The 21668-nt window shown below is 47.9% G+C and overlaps 2 protein-coding genes across 6 annotated transcripts; both read right to left on the bottom strand.

Annotated features, from left to right (window-relative positions):
• Nucleotides 1-196: 196 nt before the first annotated feature.
• Ngrn (neugrin, neurite outgrowth associated) lies at nt 197-4006 on the bottom strand. Its single transcript, XM_021167712.2, has 3 exons — nt 3778-4006; nt 3268-3378; nt 197-1200 (listed from the first exon to the last, which is right to left on the bottom strand). Exons 1-3 carry the CDS (start codon nt 3939-3941, stop codon nt 594-596), a joined length of 882 nt encoding a protein of 293 aa, XP_021023371.1. The 5' UTR covers nt 3942-4006; the 3' UTR covers nt 197-593.
• Nucleotides 4007-4380: 374 nt separating this feature from the next.
• On the bottom strand, nt 4381-19188 carry LOC110298666 (tubulin polyglutamylase TTLL13). 5 transcript variants are annotated; one of them, XM_021168049.1, is made up of 15 exons: nt 18900-19188; nt 18136-18403; nt 17355-17395; nt 15088-15206; nt 12674-12804; nt 12114-12270; nt 11592-11735; nt 11142-11227; nt 10593-10824; nt 9790-9974; nt 8154-8339; nt 6830-7010; nt 6368-6547; nt 5500-5818; nt 4381-4865 (listed from the first exon to the last, which is right to left on the bottom strand). In XM_021168049.1, the coding sequence occupies exons 2-15, from the start codon at nt 18390-18392 to the stop codon at nt 4669-4671; spliced, it is 2415 nt and encodes an 804-aa protein (XP_021023708.1). In that variant the 5' UTR covers nt 18393-18403; nt 18900-19188; the 3' UTR covers nt 4381-4668. The 5 variants fall into 5 exon arrangements, with proteins under 5 accessions (XP_021023708.1, XP_021023706.1, XP_021023705.1 ...); XM_021168047.2 differs by having other exon boundaries at nt 4389-5121; nt 18884-19176; XM_021168046.2 differs by having other exon boundaries at nt 4389-5121; nt 18896-19176.
• Between the last annotated feature and the right edge of the window lie 2480 nt (nt 19189-21668).

Here is a 21668-nt window from a genome sequence, read left to right as displayed (position 1 = left end):
AAAAAAAAAAAAAAAAACAAAAAAACTAATGTATCCCCGAGAGGAGCGAGCGCATGCACAGAAGGCTTCTGTTGGACAGGTCTCTTCTGTTTCATGTTCCAATTTTTAATCTAATGACAAAGAATGCTTTTCCTTCTACCTTTTCTATTACATCCCTCTCCAAAGTAAATTCTGCCGCAAAGAGAACCAAGCAACAAACTGTTCCATTTCACTTTATTTCATTCATAAGGAAACCAACTGATTAAACAGATCAAGAATAGACAGTCCAGTGATTAGAAAGGAAATGAGGTCAGGAGGCAATCTTTCAATTTCCTCCCAACATAGTATCACAAAAATCCACCACAGGATACATATAATTCTTGTTCTCACCAGAGAGACCACCAAGCAACAAAGACGAATGAGTGCTTAGATCTGGAGGGGACCCATGGGGCTTACTCCAGAAGTCTGACCCTGCCTAAGTAAGCAGCTCCTCCACCCACATTCTAGCCTCACCGACTCTCACTCCAAAGTGGCCAACGGTGTGCAAAAATGCTGGCAGCTTCAAGTCTACCTGTCCAGCTGTGTCAAGACATCTCCAAAAGCCAGTCCTAGGCTCAAATTCTGTAGAGGAAGTTTCCATTGCTGTCAAAGAACTCATGCCCCCTCTGCACTACTTTGCTGCTGAAGCTCTGGGCACCTGGCTCCCCAGCCTTCAGCTCTTCCAGCATCTCAACACTTGGTAATGTATCCCTGTCAGCTCTTCCGGTGGCCTCGGAGTCACTGGTGGTGGACTTCTGAAGTTCTCGCTGATGACCCAAGGCTGTGGTGGTAGGCACTACGCTCTCTTCCAAGACTTGGATTCTTTTATTCCTTCCTTCCCGTTTCTTCTGTGCATCTGTGCTGTTAGGGTTTGACTTTACCACTTTCAAAGCTGTGCTGTGATTCTGACTTTTAGAGGAGACTTCATCCCCTGCCATCAGCAGGCCAGACACAGAGCGGCCTGCACTGAGCGGCTTCAAGGTATCTTCAGAAACGGGAAGCTGACAAATCTCTTGGGTAAACCCAGCTTTTTTCAAGACCTTTTGGTCCTGCCTCAGTTTCTGCTCTAAAGTGGGTACAAACTTACTTTTTAAAACCCTTCGGATAACATCAGTGCTGACATCAAAGCCTTCTGCCAACCTTGGAACTGACCAGGACTCTGCAAATTCCTTATGTAAATACCTACAGGGGGAGGGAAAAAAACAACAGTTTTTCAAATTGCAAATAAGTCTCCTATGAGAAGAGCTAAATTGATAATGCTAGTAGTGACAGACAAGAAAAAACCTTGGAAACCTCAAATGCAGTCCTTAGACTGTGCCAACTAATTCTGTACCCGTGTACAGACAGCAATATCTGGCCAGTCAATCAGGTCAGTTCATGTCAACCAGCAGCCACCAACTGCTGTCTGATGATAGCAATGTTAGGTCTTGATAATGTTTCAAACTAGCCTGAATGACCTACTAAAGGCTGTCTAAAAAGGCAGAGCAAAACCAAACAAGCAACCTTAGAAAAAACAAAAGGGGGGATTTTTAAGATGTTCAGTTGGTAGGGGTTTACGTGCACAGAAGCCCCAAATTCAATCCTGAGCACTATATAAACCAGATGTGGTGGTAACTCACTGCCATCCCTGCACTCAAGAGGTGGAGGCAAGAGCCAGGTGTGGTGGCAGAGGCAGGCAGATTTCTGAGTTCGAGGCCAGCCTGGTCTACAAAGTGAGTTCCAGGACAGCCAGGACTATACAGAGAAACCCTGTCTCGGAAAAAACAAACCAAACCAAACCAAACCAAAAAAAGAGGTGGAGGCAAGAGATTCAGAAAGTAAGTCGCCCTTAGCTAGATAACACATTTGAGACCAACCTGGGATATGTGAGCCTGTCTCAAAAATCTTGTTTTGAAACAAGTCTCACTATATAGCCCTAGCTGCCTCAAAACTCACTATGTAGACCACCAGAGCTTTCATACAGATCCACCTGTCTCTGTCACATTCATCAATGGTGGGATTTCAGTTGTTCGTAAGCCAAACTAAGCTTAAATAGGAAATAAAAACTATGTGTGTATTCAAGTGTGAAGGGTGCATGTGTGTGTCTGGGCACATGGAGACCAGAGGACAATCCCTAACGTTGGTCTTCCAACACCTGCTATCCTTTGGAGACAGGGTCTCTCACTGGTCCGCAGTTCACCATGTAGGCTAGACTAACCCGCCTTCTAGCGCCAGGGCTATGCCGTGTTTCCGCTTCCCATTTCAGCACTGCTACAATTACAATTACAATTACAGGAGCATGCCACCACATCAGGCTTTTTCCATGGGTAATGGGGAACCAAACTGAGATCCCCATTTTGCCAGTCAAGTTACCAACTGAGCTATCACCCCAAGCTCCTAAAAGAGGAGGAAAGAAAAAAAACCTTAATACTTAAAGAAAATTCTTTTTTAAAAAATTATTTAAGCCGGGTGTGGTGGCACACGCCTTTAATCCCAGCACGGTTATACAGAGAAACCTTGTCTCAAAAAATAAAAAAAAAATTTTTTTATTTATTTTATGAGTGCACTGTATCTGTCTTCAGACACACTAGAAGAGGGCATCACATCCCATTACAGATGGTTGTAAGCCACCATGTGGTTGCTGGGAATTGAACTCAGGACCTTTTGAAGAGCAGTTCGTGCTCTTAGCCACTGAGCCATCTCTCCAGCCCCATTAAAGAAAATTCGTTTAAGATGCCTTTCAAGTAAGAGTAGTGACTCATACACAACGTAATCCCTGAACTTGGGAGGCAGAGACAGGAGAATTGCCCCAAGAATTCCAGGCTAACCTGGTCCACAGAGCAGTCTTGTCAATAAATAAATAAATAAATACATAAATAAAAAATAAATCCAGGAGCGTTGGTACATACATTTAATCTCAATTACAGAACTCAGATGGCAGAGGCAGGAAGACAAGAGTTCAAGGCTATCCTTGTCTACAGTGTCCTGGAGGCCAGCTGGCTACATGAGGTTGCCTCAAAAGAAAAGTGCCTTTCAAACTTCAATCAACTGTCCATAATTTACCTACCAAGCTAGGTATGTCCTTAGGAGGTGATGACCTCAGTGGACCATAAGCAAGTCCCTGTGCTGATCCCAGCATCGCAAAACAAACAAAATTCTGGACAGGTTTAGGAAGTTCCTTATTATGACGCTTTCTATTTTAAAGGCAATAATATTAAATACTTAAAATCCCCCCAAAAGGTAAATCCCATTTTGTGAGCAACGTCTCACCGGATCTGCTCCATGGCTTCCCACGTCAGTGTTCTGGGTGGTGCACCTGGAGCCTCCATTTGCCTTCGTATTTTCTGGAATCGCATTGCTTTTTTCTGTCGTTTCAAAGCGCTGGGGGGAAAGAACCAATGGCAAAAGCCGAGCTTGGAAGCAAGATGAGTGTTTCAAAAAAGTATCCGACTAAATCTTGGAGAGCCCAGCTCTCTCGTCTGACCGCATGTCTGCCAGGTTAAAGCACTCTGGGTGCACTGCCCCCAGAAATCTAACACCTACAGCACCTAAACGTAAGCATGCCGAACTCTCTAACGGGAGATGAAAAACGTCACTAAGCATCGGGACCTAGGGTGTCAAGGGAGCTGATCACTTGTCCCTGTGCCCTAGACAACGGAGGAGAAGAAACTAGAGCCTGTGCGGACGCGGCTGCCGGGCGCCCGGAGCTAAGGGGGAGCGCATGGAGCGCCGGGGCGCGAAGCCTAACTCCAGGCTGAGGGCTCGCCACGAAGCAGGTACCTCTCCACCTCCTGGAGCTCCCGCTCCTCCGGCTCCCAGTCGGAATCGGGGTCCGGCTCGCAGCTGACAGAACCCGGGCCCGCCATGACCTGGGACGCGAACCCACAGCGAGCGACAGAGGCGCGGACACGACCGCCCAAAAAGAGGCTCAGAGAGAGCGCCATTGCGACGCGAGGTGGTATCTACAGCTCGCGACCGGAAAGCACCGGAAGTGGGAGGGCGAACCCGGAAGCAGAAAGGAATAACCGGAAGTTAGACGGTATCCTGTGTCTTTCGTTTCCCGGGTGGGCGGGGGCTGTCCTTGTATTATCCAGTTGCCCACCCTTTCCTGCTGATTTTGGTTTTACCGTGCTGGGGAGCCAAGCTAGAGCCTTGTACATGCTAGGCAAGCTACTGCCACTGAGCTATCTCCCTAGCCATTAAAAAGGAAAAAAATGTTTGAAACGGTCTGAATTGTCCTAGCCTTAAATTCATCATCTTGTCTCAGCTTCCTAAGTAACTGGGACTACAGGCCTTAGTCACCAGGCTGGGCTGGGCGTCCCTGCTGTAACTATGAAAAGAGCTTGCCTCAGACGGGAGGATCGAAAGGAGGTACAGCACGCGCCTGGAAAACGACATAAACTTTAATAAAAAGACGGGTTCAGTTGCCCAGAGCCGCCCCTCTGGCACAGGCTGCCCAGGCCTGCCTGATTCTGCCACTGTGGCAGGAAGGGCGAACCCTCAGCAATCTTCTGATGGCGACTACACCGTAGTCGCTTTGACTCCTCTGGGAAAGGAACTCCTTGTTGCCCAGTGACCTCCAGCCCCAAGCCATACCCAGGGTTCAGACCCATCGCTTAGGGATAAACTCAGCCTAAGGCTTGGTGAGCAGCGATGCATACAAGCTGGCCTTCATCTTTTAGTCTTTACCGATCCCCAAAGAATCTTAGAATGTTGAAGAACTCTTGGTGTCTCCGTGTTTTTTGCCTTTTGCAAACAAAGGTCCTGGCCAGAGCTTTTCAATCTGGAACTTGTTGGCAGTCTTTCAATTAGCAAAGATTGAAGACCATTTGCTGTTTTGGTTGAGTGCTGGGCTTTCCTTCTTTTACCTGTGTTGGATGATGTTGAGGAGTGGGCTGGAATGCTGCAGTACTGGTGCAGAGGCAGGGCATAGGGGAAGATCCCCAGCCTTGCTTCCTCTGTGTTCAGAGTTTACCATGGAGGGCAAGGTGCAGCATTCAGTCCATGAGCCATTTTCCTGTCTTTTGGGCTGCAGAAGATAGCCCTGTCTTGGGGTTAGAGTGGGTGGCACTGATCCTGACAGGGCTCTGTTTATGGCTTCTAGCCTTCTGCTGGCTTGGCCTTCTGCAGTAGAGACATGGACCCCCACTAAGTTGTAGTACCCACAAAAGAGGTGTTCTCACCTCTTTCCCATCTGTGCTCCAGTAACACACAAGACTGGCATCCCATGCTTCCCTCCAGCATCTCTACCACACTGGATCTTAATTAGTCTGTTTACATGGCCATTTCCCTGTTAACCTTGGTTGAGGGCTGGAATTGGTCTGTTATCTCTATCACCAGGGTCACTAGATAGAAGCAAGTAAATAAACCGGTCCACTGCCTTCCCCCATTCCTACACTACCAGGAATGCCACTTTGTATCCTAGGAGCAGCCCAGCTGTAACATTTACTACTGGGAATTTACACCAGTCAAAAGTGACCAAGGCTATTTTTGTATACTTACGGCTAGTGAGCCTGACTCTAGAGCTGGAAATATAGTGCCTCCCAGATTTCTTCATTGACAATGAACAGGGGCCTGTGGCTGCTGAATCTCCTATCCAGTTGAAGTTCTTGGGCTGAAGATGGTACCGGGAATGCTGTGCAATTGCGGGATTGATGCTTGATAGCGGCCCTAAGATCCTGGGGATCAACTCGTGGGGCCGAAGTGGTTGCAGGAAATGAGGAGGGATCTGCTCTGAGGCAGCCCCTCTCAGGAACACCAATGGGACCAAATTCACAGGTTGCAGTTCTTGACTGCTCAGCCCGTCCTGGTGATATCTAGGCTAGAGGAGAAGAGCAGCCCCTTACCATATTTCTTGTGAGTCTGGATAGAGTGTTGGAAATAAAGCAATCTTTCCTAGGCCATAACCATTGTTTAACTAGTTATTCTTTGGGGGTTCATCAAAAACAGAGGGCCCAACAGGTTTGCTACTTGCCCAGGGAATAGTGAAAACGGCAGCTGTTTTGTTGGCCCAAGACTGTTTACTTAGCTCCCATTAGAGCCAGGGCATTGGCAATACTAGGGTGAGTACATAGAAGCCACTGACCATGGTGGTGGCCTTGTTATTTGTCAGTCATGAGTTGTGGGATACTGTGAAACAGGAATAGAGACAAGTCCCTTGCAATTGAGAAAGTTGGGAGCTGCACTTGGCTGGATTGCAATACCAAACCCAAGGGAGCCTGGGAACAGACATCATGGAACCAGCAGAGCCTCTCCCAGGCTCCCGTGACAGGTACCATCACAAGAACCTCCTTTGGTGAAACCACCACCACGTGTTGGCATCACAGCCCTTGTTCCCTTGCTTTGTGAGAGACTTCGCAGGGACCCTCACCCGATACTCATGAAGCTTTCTGTGGCTCCGGTGGCTAGGGTACAGCATGCGGGTGAGCTGCTCTACAATGCCCAGGCTGCGGATGAGGTTCTCTCTCTGTAACAGGAGCTTCATCCGCTCGAGCTCCTCCTCTTCCACGATGTCCTGAGGCTGCGTAGTGTCCAGTTGTACTGGCAGCAGCTACAAGGGACAGGAGAGATACAGGATGTCCAAGACGAGCCTCATACCACCAGCAAGGATGGCTGCAGGACCCCTGGCCCACTCTACTTCCTTCCCTCTCCGGGCCGCACTGTAAGATTCCCTTAGCTGTCCATTCTCTCACCTGTTCCAAAAGGTCAGATCCAATTTACTAGTTAGAGACTCATCTCTCTCATGTGAAGAGAGAGGGGACAGCAAGGGTTCCCTTCCCTAGGAATCCCAATTAAGTCTGGTGTGAGAAGGTAAGAGCCACACCCCTGACACCTCTTTCTCCCGGTTCCGGTTCCTGTATGCCAGGCTGGTGGCAAGGACCCGAGTAACTGTTCTGGATCGGCTTTTCTCCCCCGCCGATTCTCCCTGGTTCTGCTCCTTGTTTTCCTTGCGCTTCTTGGTGCCTGGGTTCTCCTGCTGTTCCTGCTTTAGGCGAATCTCTTCCAGTTGCTGCCTGATGAGACACAGCAGTTTCAGACACAGGAGAGATGGCGTGGGGGAAAGGAACTCCTGGTGTGTTGCTGGAATTGATTAGAGTATAGGAACCGCAGCGAAGGAAAGAGTCATTAAGGCTCTGTTAGTGGGCTGGGATGAAAACTCCGCACTGAAGTCCCTCCCCTGAAAGCACGAGGACCTGAGTTCAAGCCCCAGAATCCAAGAACAAAAAGCCTGACATGGTAGCACTTGCTTGTATCTCAGCACTGGGGAGAAAAAAAATAGGCAGGCTCCTGGCTTCTCACTGGTCAGCTAACCTAGCCTTGTTGGTGAGCTTCAGGCCAATAAAAGACTCAAAAAATAAAGTGGGCCAGACATGGGGGCACTTTTAGTCCCAGCACTTGGGAAGCACAGACAAACAGGTTTCTATATTTGGAGCAAGTCTCATCTATACAGCAAGTTCCAGGCTAGCCAAAGCTATATATTAAGACCCAGTTTTAAAAACATAAACCTTTTTTTTTAATTGGTTTTTCGAGACAGGGTTTCTCTGTATAGCCCTGGCTGTCCTGGAACTCACCTTGTAGACCAGGCTGGCCTTGAACTCAGAAATCCGCCTGCCTCTGCCTCCCAAGTGCTGGAATTAAAGGTGTGCGCCACCACGCCTAGCTAAAAACATAACACTTTAAAAATAAATACATAAAAAGTAACAACAAAGTGGGGCTGGCGAGATGGCTCAGCTGGTAAAGGTGCTACCACCAAACCTGACTGCCGGAGTTCATTTGCTGGAACCTACATGGTGGAAGGAGAGAACTGACTCCTGAAAGATCTCTCAACGGCTACATGTGCACGTGGTGTCCACACACACACAGATAAGCAACTGTAATCTTTACCTATTTAAAAACACACAAGGTGACCAGCTATGGAACAATACCCAAGGTTGTCCTCTGGCCTCCACATGCACGTGTGCGCGCACATGTACTACATACATATACATCACACATTCCAGTGAAGGCATGCTGGGATGGGCCTGCACACAGAAAGAACCTGTTAGAATTGTTGCTCTCTTCTCAAGTGTATAGCCTCCTCTTCTCCTGTTAGGGAGCAGTCTGCTGTCAGGCTTTGCCCCTAACCCACTCATACAGTGGGAATGCAGCCAAGATACCTGGCACACTCCTCTCTGGCCTTGGAGGCGGCCGTCTCCTGGAAGAGGGAGCCATTGTGCTTGAAGAAAGGTGCGTATTTCTCCGAGTCAGGCCCCGGGTAGATCCGCCGGTATCCCCCTAGGTGGGAGTCTTCATAGCGCTCCTGGTCATGCATGGCAGCCTGGGATAACTCAAACTGTTCTCGCCTATGGAAACCAAGCTCAGGGAAGTCAGAGGAGGGGAAGGAGTACCGGCTAAGGCCTTCAGTTTCAGAACCTCCTGCTGGCTGCCTGGGCTCCCTGGCCCCTACCTATGGAGGGAAGCACCCAAGCTCATGGCCAGCCCTACCATATAGGTGTGGTTTCCAGAATTCTGATTCTCTTCCTAAGTAGAGAGAATGACATTTCATAAGCAAACACTCTAGTTACCACAGTCTTATGGGTTCCAAATTGAAACGCCCATACACTACAGAAAATGTAAAAGGATTCAACTAGATGTGCTGCAGGCTTATAATCCTAACTCTGGGAAGGCAGAGGCAAAAGGAACTGGAGTCCAAATCCAGCCTCAGCTACACAGTGTGATCAAGGCCAGCCTCAAGAGAATCAAGGTCGGAGTGGCACAGTGACCAGCACGTGCTTATTGTGTGTGACACACATAGGTTATTCCTGACTGTGAAAAGAAAGACCCATATTTTAATGATTGTCCATTTGCTTGAGACAATTTCTTGCTAATTTAAGTGGCTCAAGCTGGTCTTGAACTCATGATCCTCCTGATTCTAACTCCTTTTTAAAAAATTTTTTAAAAAAAGATTTATGTATATGAGGACACCATTGCTCTCTTCAAACACGCCAGAAGAGGGCAATCAGATCTCATTACAGATGATTGTGAGCCACCATGTGGTTGCTAGGAATTGAACTCAAGACCTCTGGAAAAACAGTCAGTGCTCTTAACCACTGAGCCATCTCTCCAGCCCCATATGCAGTGTATTATCTAGGCCAAAAAAGGGGAGCTAGGGACCTGGAGACATGACTCATCAGTTAGGAGCACTGATTTTCTTCCAGAGGTCCTGAGTTCAATTCCCAACACGGAAGCTCATAACCATCAGTTATGGGATTCAATGCCCTAGTCTGGTGTGTCTGAAGACAGCTTGTCTTAGTGTACTCATATACATAAAATAAATAGATCGCTAAAAAAAAAAATGTGTTTAAAAGCTAATCAATGCCTTGTAACCTTCTTCTCTCAGGAATAAGAGTAATAAGAAGTCAAGTTGTATAACTAAACACCTACCAGAACCTGCAAGGCTCAGTGGGTAATAGCACTTACTGCCAAGCCTATAGACCCAAGTTCAAGTCCTAGGATCCAACACTGGTGGAAGGAGAGAACCAACTCCTACACATTGTCCTCTAACCACAGGTCTGGCATGCTACATGTGCAGAACCATACAGACACCCAGATACACACAAAATAAACATGTACTATATTAGCTTAGAAATAAATAAACCTGGCATAGTGATGCACACCTTTAGTCCCTGCCACCATGAGGCAGAGGCAGGTAGATCTCTGTGAATTTGAGACCAACCTGGTCTACATATGTAGTTCCAGGCCAGCCAGAGACCTGTCTTAAATAAACAAACCCTTATCAGATACCAGGCACACCTGGTTTCTCGTGGCTGTTGGTGGCACGGGAAAAGCCGCTCCTTGACTCGACGTTTGTCTTCTTCAATCACCTTCTTTTTGTCACAGCCCCGGAGGTTGACAAGGTTCATAGCATCACAGAGAAGTGCATCTTTCACCTCTCGATCCAGGCGGGAGTCTGTGGTGAAGCTTGGGGAGTGGTTTACCTGCCGAGAGGAGGCCTTATTGCCCCTTTCCTAGACCACCTGGGCCGGTGGTGGGCTCTTACAGTGTAACTGGGGGTCTGGGAGAGAAACAGTTCTGGCCTGTGGCCCGAGTCAGCAACCAAGAAGAGATGTGACCTATCTACAGGCTAGTGAGAGAAAACCAGACAATTTGACTATGGATACAGGGTCCTCACTGGCAAGACTTCCTTAGGGTGCACGGAAGAATCCTAAACATGGATTGCCATGTTTGCTTGCTTGCTTGTTTGCTTGCTTTTCTTGGGCTTTGGGGGCCAGAATTTTATAAAATCTAGGCTAGCCTCAAATTCACTATGTAGCAGAAGCCTGGAGTCATGATCCTCTTTCCTCCCCTTCTCAAGCACTGAGGTTACAGGCGTGTGCCCAGTCTGAGCTGTTGTTGCAGAAGTCAAAGACTACGAATGTTTGTCTCAGGAACTGACACAAGCCTTATATGGCTTAACTGACGAAGTCTTCACCTGGCTCTTCCCTACCCTGAGACTTCTACTTCCCCCAACCTCCCTAGGCTACCAGGTGAGTATACTGCTTCCAAGGTGAAGCCTCTGACTTTGGCCTTGTTGAGTCCAGGAGAGAAAATCTTACCTCTAGAAGCCAGGGCTTGAGCTTGTGGTCCAGTAAGATGTCAAACCCCAGGATCTCAAAGCAGGCGCATGTACCTCCACACAGATATTGGGGGAAACAGGTTCGGTAGTTGTGGCGAAGCACAGAGTGGGCTGAGATGATGGTTTTGATGATGATGTCCTCGATGTCCCCCCACAGCTCTCGGGGATCATGGCTGTGCTCTCGCAGCCAGGCATTGAGTGTCGACAGCTTCCTGTGAGGCCCAGTGCTCAGAGGAAGGCCAGTCTCCAGGCCAGCAGGGCCTGGCTGCAGGCACGAGGCTCCCTGACTTAACCCCACTTCCATTTCTGGGACCCTGGGCTTCAAAGCGCTGCTAGCAGCTGGGAGCTGGGATTGGTGATTAGGGTTATGGTTGCTGAGTCTGCACTTAGAGCTCAGACACAGGAGTAGTGTCTTCAAAAGCAGGGATTCCTGGGAAACCAGCTTCCCAAGAGTCAAATGGGTTTCATGGGCTCCGGAGGCTATGGGATTAAGGGCAGAGGAAGCAAGGGAAAACAGAATAGGGGATACCTCTTACTGCCCACAGCATCATCTCGGACAAAATTCTCATTGTGTTTATTGATGGCATAGTTAGTCAGGTGCATGCAGACCTCCTCCTGTGAAGCGAACAGCCCTAGATTGGCTCACACTGCCTCTCTGTCCAGCTTCTCCAGCCCCTCAGTGACTTCGTATCACCCACTGCTCTGCCCCAAGACTACTCAGCTCCTGGCCCTCTTCACCAGAGACTGTCCTGTATGATCCTGGCAAAGAGGCTGTGCTGGGTAACTCCATTCAGAACCTTTCCTTAGTCACCACCCAGCAAGGGTTCCCACACCCCCACCATGTCCCCCATACTATGGCTCTCACTGGCTTCCTTCCTTGGTTTTAGCTGACAATGACAAACTTTTCCACCATGTTTGTGCTTAAAACAGAGGCACTCATGGCAGTGGAAGGGAAGAAGGTGCTGCCCTGCCTCCTCACCAGGTTGTTATGGCTGGGTTCCACATACGGCATAGTGGCAAAACGAGCCAGGCCTTCCTCGTACATGAAGATCCGGAGAGGGTCACAGGAAGTGATCAGAACATAGATTCGCATGTCAAACTTGAAGCCATCAATAAGGAAGGGCTAAGAGCATGCAAACCCAGAGGGAATACTAATGAACTTACGAAGTGCTTATTACAGGCAATATATGGTTATTACTGGTGCTTCTAATACATAACACATTGAATCCTCACAGTAGCCATAATAATAATTGTGTTACTACTTTCATTTAACAGTGAGGAAACAGAGCCAGGTAACTGCCCAAGATCATATGTCTGGGAAATGGGAAAGCTTTGAGTCAAATCCAGGCTGGCTAGCTCTGAAAAATGGCTGTACTCTGTCTGTAAGATAATGAAGACAGCAAAGAGGGCAGAAGCCTATAATTGAGTTCCGGCCCTGGCGTACAAGGGATGTGGCATCCCAGTGTGGGGAGAGGCCTGGGGGTTCCGAGGTGGCCTTCACCTTGGTGATGTACTGCTGGCAGATCATATGCTCTCCTGGCTTGATTTCCTTGGGGGTTCTGGTGATAAAGATGCCACGCCCCTGACAGCCGCTATCTGGCTTGCAGATATAAGTGCGGGTTTTCCGCTGACGACCGTAGGCCTGGAAGTCCCCATAGCTACATGCAGAGAGAGGCTGGTCAAAGGGTTTCTGTGCATCCTTGCCTGTCCTGGGATCCCCATGGCCACCTTCTTGTTATCTACCTCCAGGTTCTTCCTGGAGCACTTAGCTCTGGACCCACTTTGATTGGGCAGCTGAAACTTTCTTTTTTTTTTTTTTTTTGAGAAAGTCTCTCTTTATAACCCTGGCTATCCTGTACTTGCTATGTAATCCCGACTGGTCTCAGATTTACAGAAATTCACCTGCCTCTGCCTCCCAAGTACTGGGATTAAAAGTCTGAGCCACCACTCCCAGCCAGCTGAATCTTCCTTGGACCCGTTCCAACCCTCTGATACACATCTGGGTCATCAAGACCACAGAGAGTGAGTCCTCATCCTGTCCACGGGTCTGAGCTCACTCACTCCGCAGGGAGGCACCAGGTGCGTGGGAAGATGTTGTACTCAGTAGGGTAGAGCTTCTGCATGCGGTTGAGGTTCCGAGCCAGCAGATCTTTGCGGCAGATTTCTGTCATGCCAGGGAAGTGGTTGATTTTCTGAAACATAGTCAGTTGGTTATTCAGCCTCTGCTGTAGAAAGTGGCAGTTCCTAGGACCTGGGCATCCCAGGAAGCCATGGAAAAGGTCTGGGAAGGAAAGGAAGATGTCAGAGTAGACGGTGGTACTGTATCTAGTCAGCAAGTGTGAAACAGGAAGCTCCCATAAGGCAGGTGGGAAATCCGTCCATGACCTCTCCCCGACACATCTACATCAAGACTGAGAAAGGAAGGACACTTGGAAAAGTGTCCCATGCCAGGACCTTGTGCCCTCCAGCCACCTCACACCTCTCAGTTCACCACAACAACTATGCTGTCTGGAGATAAGGCTCAGTGGTGGGAGTGCTTGACTAGCAGGCATTAGGTTCTAGGTTCGATTCCTAGCAATACATCTCTCTCTCTCTCTCTCTTTCTCTCTCTCTCTCTCTCTCACACACACACACACTCACACACACATATACACACGACACTCACACATACATACACCCCCCACAAACACATTCACTCACATACATACTCATATATACACATCACAAATACACTCACACATATACTTACTCATACACATACACCACACATACACACACCTCATACATTCCCACACATCCCACACAGAAATACACACTCACTCAAACACACCATACACACATACACACTCACTTGCACACAAACACCAGAGACACACCCCCACGCCATACACACACCCACACACATACACACCACATAAACATACACTTTTAAAAGAAGGATAATGATACACAATAGCACAACGAAATAATAATAAACACATCTTCTTGAAGACACAAAGGAGTAAACTAAGAAGACTGTAGGGAATGCACGCCACAGCACCTGAAGACCACACACTGAAAGTCTGCCAATAGTCCTGAGCAGTTCTAGCCTGCAGGGATGGCAGGAGGTAGGAGGAGACAGCTTCAGCCGGCTTCATTGGTTACTAGCTGTGTCAACTTTGTGTTCTGAGCCTTCCTCTTCTCTTTTTAACAAACAGCTATCTGCTGCTCAGGGATGTTAAGGATTTAATGAAGGAGCAATATAAAATTGCCTAACAGTGTTTGACCAATGCATAGGCATCCCTCAGTAAAGGCTGTTAATTACTGTTCACTCGAGATCCTCCCCTGACATCTGCTCCCTGCATCGTTCCTTCTTTGACGCTTCTCCAGCGTTCACTGTCACTGCTCTCTCCTAGCTCCCTTAAGGCTGGGTTAGGACAAGTCACAGTGTCTGGACTCCCATCCTGGTTTCCCCAAAGAAGCCCGCAGGCCCTTTTTAATTAGTTGTGTGAGGCACGACATTTCAGGTAAGGATAGACTGCATACCTGATGGTAGTCGAGCACCTGGTGTCAGGACAGCCATTTGTTTAGTACACTCATGATGTTCCCACAATGGAAGCATCTACCAACCCATTCCTTACGACACATGACTTCACCAAGACATGCTCATGTCTTTTGTTGTTGTTGAGGCAGAGTCTTGATATAGCCCAAGACATAAAGCTTCAAAAACTCTCACCCTCTTCACTGAGCCTTTGCTTGCTGGGAGTACTGTCCTGTACCACCATGCATACCTTGCCTAGCCCTGTGCACTGTGACTGCTGGCTGGCTCACTCTCCTGATCTATTCTCTGTCAGGAAGTTGATTCCCCCTCCCCCACCTTTTTTTCATTTGAAACTGGATCTTATGTAGGCTGGCCTTGAACCCCTCCTGACCCTTGCTTTCACCTCTCAAATGCTGGAATCACTGGCTGTACGTCGCCACACTTGCTCTTCCACACTTTCTTGGTAAATGTGTGCTTTCTTGGTAAATGTGTGCTTAGACTCTAGACAATCTAAGCTGCTTAGACACTAAACCATCCAGATGACCTAAGCAGTAGTTCCCCACCCCGATATTTTAGATACAGGAAATTGCCTTGTGTATACTAGGCAAGCATTCTACTACTGAATACTGAGCCACATCCCTAGCTGTCTGCTATTAGCGCTGAAGCAGCCTTCCAGTCCTCGCCCCAAGGTGGGTACACCTGCTCTCAATGAGGCAGGCAGGCTGGTCAGATGTCACCAGTGAGAACAGATAACGTGACAGGGGTGTGCCCACCAAACACTTCCGATAACAAGTTCCAAAGAGCCAAGAGGAGAATATTTTTATTGGAGCAGAAGACCTGGGGCAGGGGGGTGAGGTGGGGTGGGGTGGGGGTGGCCTCCCTGTTTGTATAAGGTGCAGCAATGGGAAAGCAGCAGTCTCCAGTGCAGGTTGGGGATGGGCCAGGACATTCGTACCTGAAACCTCTTCATGTCCATGACTCGTTCCAGTGAAACAGAGCAGTCTGTCCAGTACACCGTCCACTCCTCATCCTCCCCTACTTCCTTCAGGCCACACATTTGGGCTGCCCGGCGCACTGTAGAGACAGGGAGGTCAATGCTGCCAGCCTGTGTACCAGCCATGAGCCCAGGAACTCTAGCTGGAAGAAGGAATAGACCTGACCAGACAGCAGATTGTAAAGGCATGTGGCTCTTCCTGCAGCAACTTAGTTCCCAGTCTGCAATTCCAAAGTCATGAGGCTTGCAGAGAAGAGAGGAGGCAGACCCTCTGCTGCTCTGGGTCCATACTGTGTGGGTGCGTACCGCCCCTAGGCCTGGAGCTCTCTGGCACCTAAGACTCTAGTGGCGCTTTGCACAGATGTCAGTGTGGAGGAGAGGGGAAAGATAAAAACCCTGACCTAACTGGGGATGTTACTTGTAATTGTTAAAGCCCACTAAATGTCAAAGGGAAAATGTGGTTTTTGTTTTTGAGGGGTTCGAGATCAAAGCTAGGGTCTTTTTCATGGTAGGTAAGCCATTTACCATCAAGATTTACTCTCGGGGCTGGAGAGATGGCTCAGCGGTTAAGAGCACTGACTGCTCTTTTGAAGGTCCTGAGTTCAATTCCCAGCAACCACATGGTGGCTCACAACCATCTGTAATGAGATCTAACCGCCTCTTCTGGAGTGTCTGGAGACAGCTACAATGTACTCATATATAATAAATCTTTTTTTAAAAATTGAGATTCTTCTAACTATAACAATTTCAATTACTGTGTATACAGAAGTAGAGAAAAAAAAAAGATTTACTCTCAACCCTCAAAAGAAGCTTTTTTTTTTTTTAAAGATTTTTCATTCTTTTTAATCATGTGTATATGGTGAGCACATAGTTGCCAGATCATGCACGTGGAGGTGAGGACAATTTACAGGAGTCTCCTTCTACCGTGGGGGTCCCCAGGATTGAAGCTGAGTTGTCAGCCTTGCTGGCAAGTGTATTTATACAATGAACTATCTCCCCACCCCAAAAGATTTAATTTTTCCTTAGGTTCCTTATTTGAAGGACATTCAGCTTGTTTGTTTTTGTTTTTTGAGACAGGTTTTCTCTGTATAGTCCTGGCTGTCCTGGAACTCACTTTGTAGACCAGGCTGGCCTTGAACTCAGAAATCTGCTTGCCTCTTCCTCCGGAGTGCTGGGATTAAAGGCATGTGCCACCACTGCCCAGCTCATCTGTTTGTTTGTATGCTTGTTTATTGTTTTTACATATAATCCAGGCTATCTATGTAACCGAGGATAGCCTTGAACTTCTCATCCTTTTGATTCCATTTCCCAAAGGCTGGGATCACAGGCATAAGCCACCAGGGCCAGTTTAATGTGGTGCTGAGGATCAAATCTGAAGTTTCCTGCATGCTAGACAAGTATTTTACCAATAAGCTATATCCTCAGACTGTTTGTTTGTTTGTTTATGTTTCTTTCAGACATGGTTTCTTTGTGTAGCCATGACTATCCTGGAACTCACTCTGTAGACCAAGCTAACCTTGAACTCAAAAATCCTGCATCTGCTTTCCAAGTGCCGGGAGTAAAGGCATGAGCCTCCACCACCTGGCAGTCTCCTTTTTAAATTATATGAGTCTCACTATGTAGCCTTGGCTGTCATTCACTGTGTAGGCCAGGATGGCCTGAAACTCATAGAAATCTGCCTGCCTCTGCCTCCCAAATGCCTGGCTTTGTGTGTTTTTTTTTTTTTTTTGGTTTTTCGAGACAGGGTTTCTCTGTATAGCCCTGGCTGTCCTGGAACTCACTTTGTAGACCAGGCTGGCCTCAAACTCAGAAATCCGCCTGCCTCTGCCTCCCGAGTGCTGGGATTAAAGGCGTGCGCCACCATGCCCGGCCTGGCTTGTGTTTTTAATTAGTTTTGGGGTTTGGTTGGTTGGTTGGTTGGTTTTTAGTTTTCAGTTTGCTTTTGCTTTGCTTTGCTTTGTTTTGTTTGTTTGTTTGTTTGTTTGTTTGTTTGTTTTTCTTTTTTGGCCAGCCGACTGTGGAGATCCCCTCCCTACCACTGAGACTAACTGCCAACAGCCACATCTCAGCTGTCAGTAGCAAATTCTGGGGACACCCAAGAACTTCAGTGTAGGTAGTAGGTCACCTAGGCAGCAGCCAGCAGGTGGGAGAATGGTTGTGACTGTCCCAGCAATAAGAACAATAGTCCCTCTTGCACACGAACTGTGAGTGCTGAGCCCGGTGCTTACCACTCTCATACTTGCAGTTGGTCAGGTTGATGGCCAGAGGTCTGAAATGGAGGAGAAACAGAAATCAGGCCAAGTGGGAGGGAAGCACAGGTATCAGGCTCCCAGGAACCCAGGTGAAGAAATGTCTAACAGACTTATAATACGAACTCATTTCCTCTAGAAGCATTTATATACCAAACCAACATGCTAAAGTTCCAAGCATGGCAGACCCAAGTCCTCTGATTTTTTTCTATTGAAGCAAAAGTTAATATTGCTCTGGTCTTTCCTTTTAGATTTCCTAGAGAAGATTTCTGTGTAGTCCTAGCTGTCCTGGATTTTGCTCTATAGACCAGGATGGTCTTGAATTGAAAGATCTGCTTGCCTCTGCCTCCTGAGTGATGGGATCAAAGGCACTGGCCACCACCACAACCCCACAGCTGTCTTTTGTTTGTTTTGTTTTGTTAATGTGAGCACTATGGGTTCAAACTCAAGGCCCTCATGCTTGGGCAACAAGCCCACTTCTCCAGCTGAGCCATCTCATCAGCCCATGGTTATTTGGTTTTTGATGGGGTGGGGAGAGGGCAGGGTCTCACGTTGTAGTTCAAGCTGGTCTAGAACACACGTAATCTTTTTGTTTCAGCTTCCCTAGTGATGGGATTATAGGCATAGCTCTCCTCTCCTCTCCCAAAGGCTAAAGTGAAAAGCTTCGATCCCACCATGCTCCACTACTAAATGGTGGTGTGAAGCCAAGGGGTAATAACTCTCTCGAGTCACGCCTGTGAGGGATCGAAGGAAAAGATACCTTCGTTTCCGCTTTCTTCTTCTCCTCCCAACTTCCAAATCATCTGTGTCTGTTGCACTTAATATTTTCTTTGGAATTTTCTTGGCTACAACCGATAAGGCAACCCCATTCTCAAATTCTTTATAGTCGGCCTTTCCAAGTGCCTGCTGGGTAGAGTTAGGGGTGGTAGATTCCTCTCTAACACATTCTTCCTCAGATTCTTCTTCCTCAATATCATCTTCCTCAGATTCACTGGTCTTACAGGTATTGGGCTCCATCCTCTCAGATTCTAAGGGGAAAGGGATAGGAATAAATATTTATCAGACCTTTCCCCAGGCCCAGGAAGTCCTGCAGGAATTTACCCAGAGCACCTTTACGGTGCTAGAATGAAATGTTGCCCTTTTAGATCAACCCTACTGTAGAATAGGTTGTTTCCAAGTAGAGGGCTGTGGGAGGAAGCATGGGGGGCTGATAAGATGTAAAGTCCTTAACAAAAAGAACCCATCACCCTGGATCATACGACACACTGCAGTGCATGCAGAAAAGAGTTGACAGGAACCACCACCGCGGCTGTTTTGTTTCCTGAAGGGGAAGAGAGGTGGCTGACAGAAATGGAGAAGTCTTTGCTTTAAAATACAGCTGTAAATCAAAGGTTATCGGGCCGGCGATTTCCCTGAGCCAGAACTCAGTTTCCCTACGTGAACGCGTTTGGGGTTGGGCCTCTGATAGCTAAGACTCTTTGGGTTACAATAGAGGAAAGGAAACCCACGGCAGACACTGCCCACCCGAGGTTTCGAGGAGAGCTCAGGGGCTGCTGGAGCTGCCCCTATCGGCCCGGGGCTGGACTCAGCTGGTCGCTCATGGCCGCCGCTCGTTCGCTGCGGCTCTTCCTGGGCGTTGCTGGACGTCGGGGACCGTCTCGTCGTTCCACAGGACTGTCTGTCCCCGCCGTCGCGAGGGGGAGCCCGCTCCCCCTCGGGGTTAACTCCTGGCTCCGAGATCCTGGCGGCGGCGGCGACTTCTTAAGCAAGCAGACGGGCCGCCGCCGCCGCCGTCGCTATGGACACGAAGGCCGCCCCTATTGCAGTAGCGTTCTGGGGGCGTGGCTTTCCCGGGAACCACACCCACTTTGGCGCCAGCAGAAGCCATCTTGGTCCCCGGCTGTTTACGTTTGCCCGGTGCGTCTGGAGGTCCGAGTGTACGTGAACGGCCCAGACGTATTTTTCCAACGCATTATGGGATTTGTAGTCCTCTCATATTGGGGCGGGTTCGCACCTTTTCCGCTCCACTTTTCCTGGAATCTTATGGCCAACCCAAATATGTTTATGTTTGGGACAAAATAGCTGCTTGTGTTTCTTCTACATTTCAGAAATGGTGCTATGAAAAAATTCCTGCCCTTAACAGTGACAGCTGCGATTAGAACACATGCCTTCCAATGTTTCATTCACTAGCTCCATTAGCAAATTACACAATAAGGCCAGCAAGGTGGTTCAGCGGATCAAAATGATAACTGACAAGTCAGGGGACATGAGTTCGACCTCCAGAACCCACATGGTGGAAGAAGAAAACAGTACATTGTCCTCTCACCCCTACACCCATAACTTGATGTGGTACCCACAACCATAAATACTTTTGTAACCTCAAGAAAATGAAATAATAGAATGACCTCATTCAATTGCTCTGTCACTGTTGCCTTCCTATAACCTGGTATCCCTGCCCCCCACTTTGAATTTCACTAGCTTTCTTCACCAAACCCAACCCAACATGTAATTCAGATTATTTGTTGTAGCAAAATCCAGAGAAGAATTGATTCTTTTTTATTATTATTCTTCATAAAAAGACAAACATTAGCCGGGCGTGGTGGTGCACGCCTTTAATCCCAGCACTTGGAAGGCAGAGGCAGGCAGATTTCTGAGTTCGAGGCCAACCTGGTCTACAAAGTGAGTTCCAGGATAGCTAGGGCTACACAGAGAAACCCTGTTTCGAAAAACCATTTAAAACAAAACAAAACAAAACAAAACAAAACAAAAACCCATTGCAGAAACTACATTGAAGTGGAAATTTTCTTAGGGGGGTGGGAACTCAGTTATGTCATATGATGTTTTGCTGAAGCAGAGACAGGTGAGAGGATGTCTTGCTGAAGCAGGCAGGAAAAGGACGTGTGATGAGTAGAAAGAATATAAATATACTCCACAGACAGTGTGACAAGGCTCTTGCATTGGTTTGCCTTGCACTGACTTGCTGATCTTCCCTTGTCTTGACTTCATTGAGACCGGCTTGCCACAGAACTTTCTGTGATAGTCAGGTGACTTCTTGCCGCTTGCTTCTGCTGACTCCTGCTGACCTGTGGAGCCTCTCAGTTTCTTCTGGATCGACTGCTGCTACTGATGCCTGTTTGATGTTTGCCAGTTAGGCTGGACTGCTGCTATTGACTTGAAAGACTCTGAAAGGAGCCTCAGGACAATAGCGGACACCCAAGAACTCACGACAGACCGAGCTTGTTGCAAATCACATGAGGCTTTATTCGGGGAAAGCCAGAGCTCTGGGGACGACTCATATCCCACGCAGGGGTAGAGGAGTCGACACCAAGGGGAAAGAGGTCCCACTTTTTATAGGCCCTCAGGGGGGGAAGGAGAAGGGGGAGAGTAGGGGATTTCCAAATCTAAACAATGTCTATTCTCAAAAAAATGGGTATGGGAGGGGTACAAGGAAAGAGTCTAATGAAGGTGCAGCAATGGGCACACACCTGGTCAGAACATTGGCAGACACACAGGTTCAAGGAGTGGCCAGAGCATTGTGCACCTCTATTTTTCTAAATCAGTGAAGCTAGTTCTGCTAACACTGANGTCTACCTTGCCAATTTCAGGGCTTCTGTGTCCTTTTACATTCTGCCAGGATCTTTCAGACTCATGTTAATTGTTTTGGACTGGGCTGATGATATTCTAACAACAGAGATTTCCCAATCTCCCCAAAGAACTACTTCTAAACAGGTCCACAGCCCTCATTTCCTACTAACCTTTTTTATCCCCCCTACTTCTGGTAGGTGGACTAGAAGGATGTTGAAGCATTCAAGAACACAAAGTAGGTTTCGAAAAATCTAACCCTACAGTACACGGATATGGATATCTGCTTACTCTGTAGTACTGGGAATTTGCTAAAGTAACCGGTTATACAGTAATAGAAGGTTTTTCATTCTTAAAAAAATTCACAAATGTTTGTATTTTATGTGTATAAGTTTTTACCTGCATTATGAATGGGGACTGAATTCTTGTTTGGTGCCTGTGTAAGTCAGAAGAGAATGTCAGATCCCTTGGGACTGGAGTTATACATGGCTGTGAGCCACCATGGGGACTGATGGGAACCGAACCTAGGTCCTCTGCTAGTGCACCAAGGGCCCTTAACCAGTGAGACGTCTCTCTAGCCTGTCTTATTCTTTAAATCTTTTTATTTTATGTGTGCCTGAGTGCACATCTGTGCACCACATGTGCACAGTGCCAGAGGAGGCCAGAAAAGGGTGTTGGTTTCCTGTAGGTGGAGTTACAGGTGGTTGTGAG

Source organism: Mus caroli, chromosome 7 (genome assembly GCF_900094665.2).
Source record: "Mus caroli chromosome 7, CAROLI_EIJ_v1.1, whole genome shotgun sequence".
Lineage (NCBI taxonomy): Eukaryota > Metazoa > Chordata > Mammalia > Rodentia > Muridae > Mus > Mus caroli.
The sequence above is the reverse complement of the archived record's forward strand: the minus strand, read 5'-3'. Positions and strand labels throughout refer to the sequence as shown.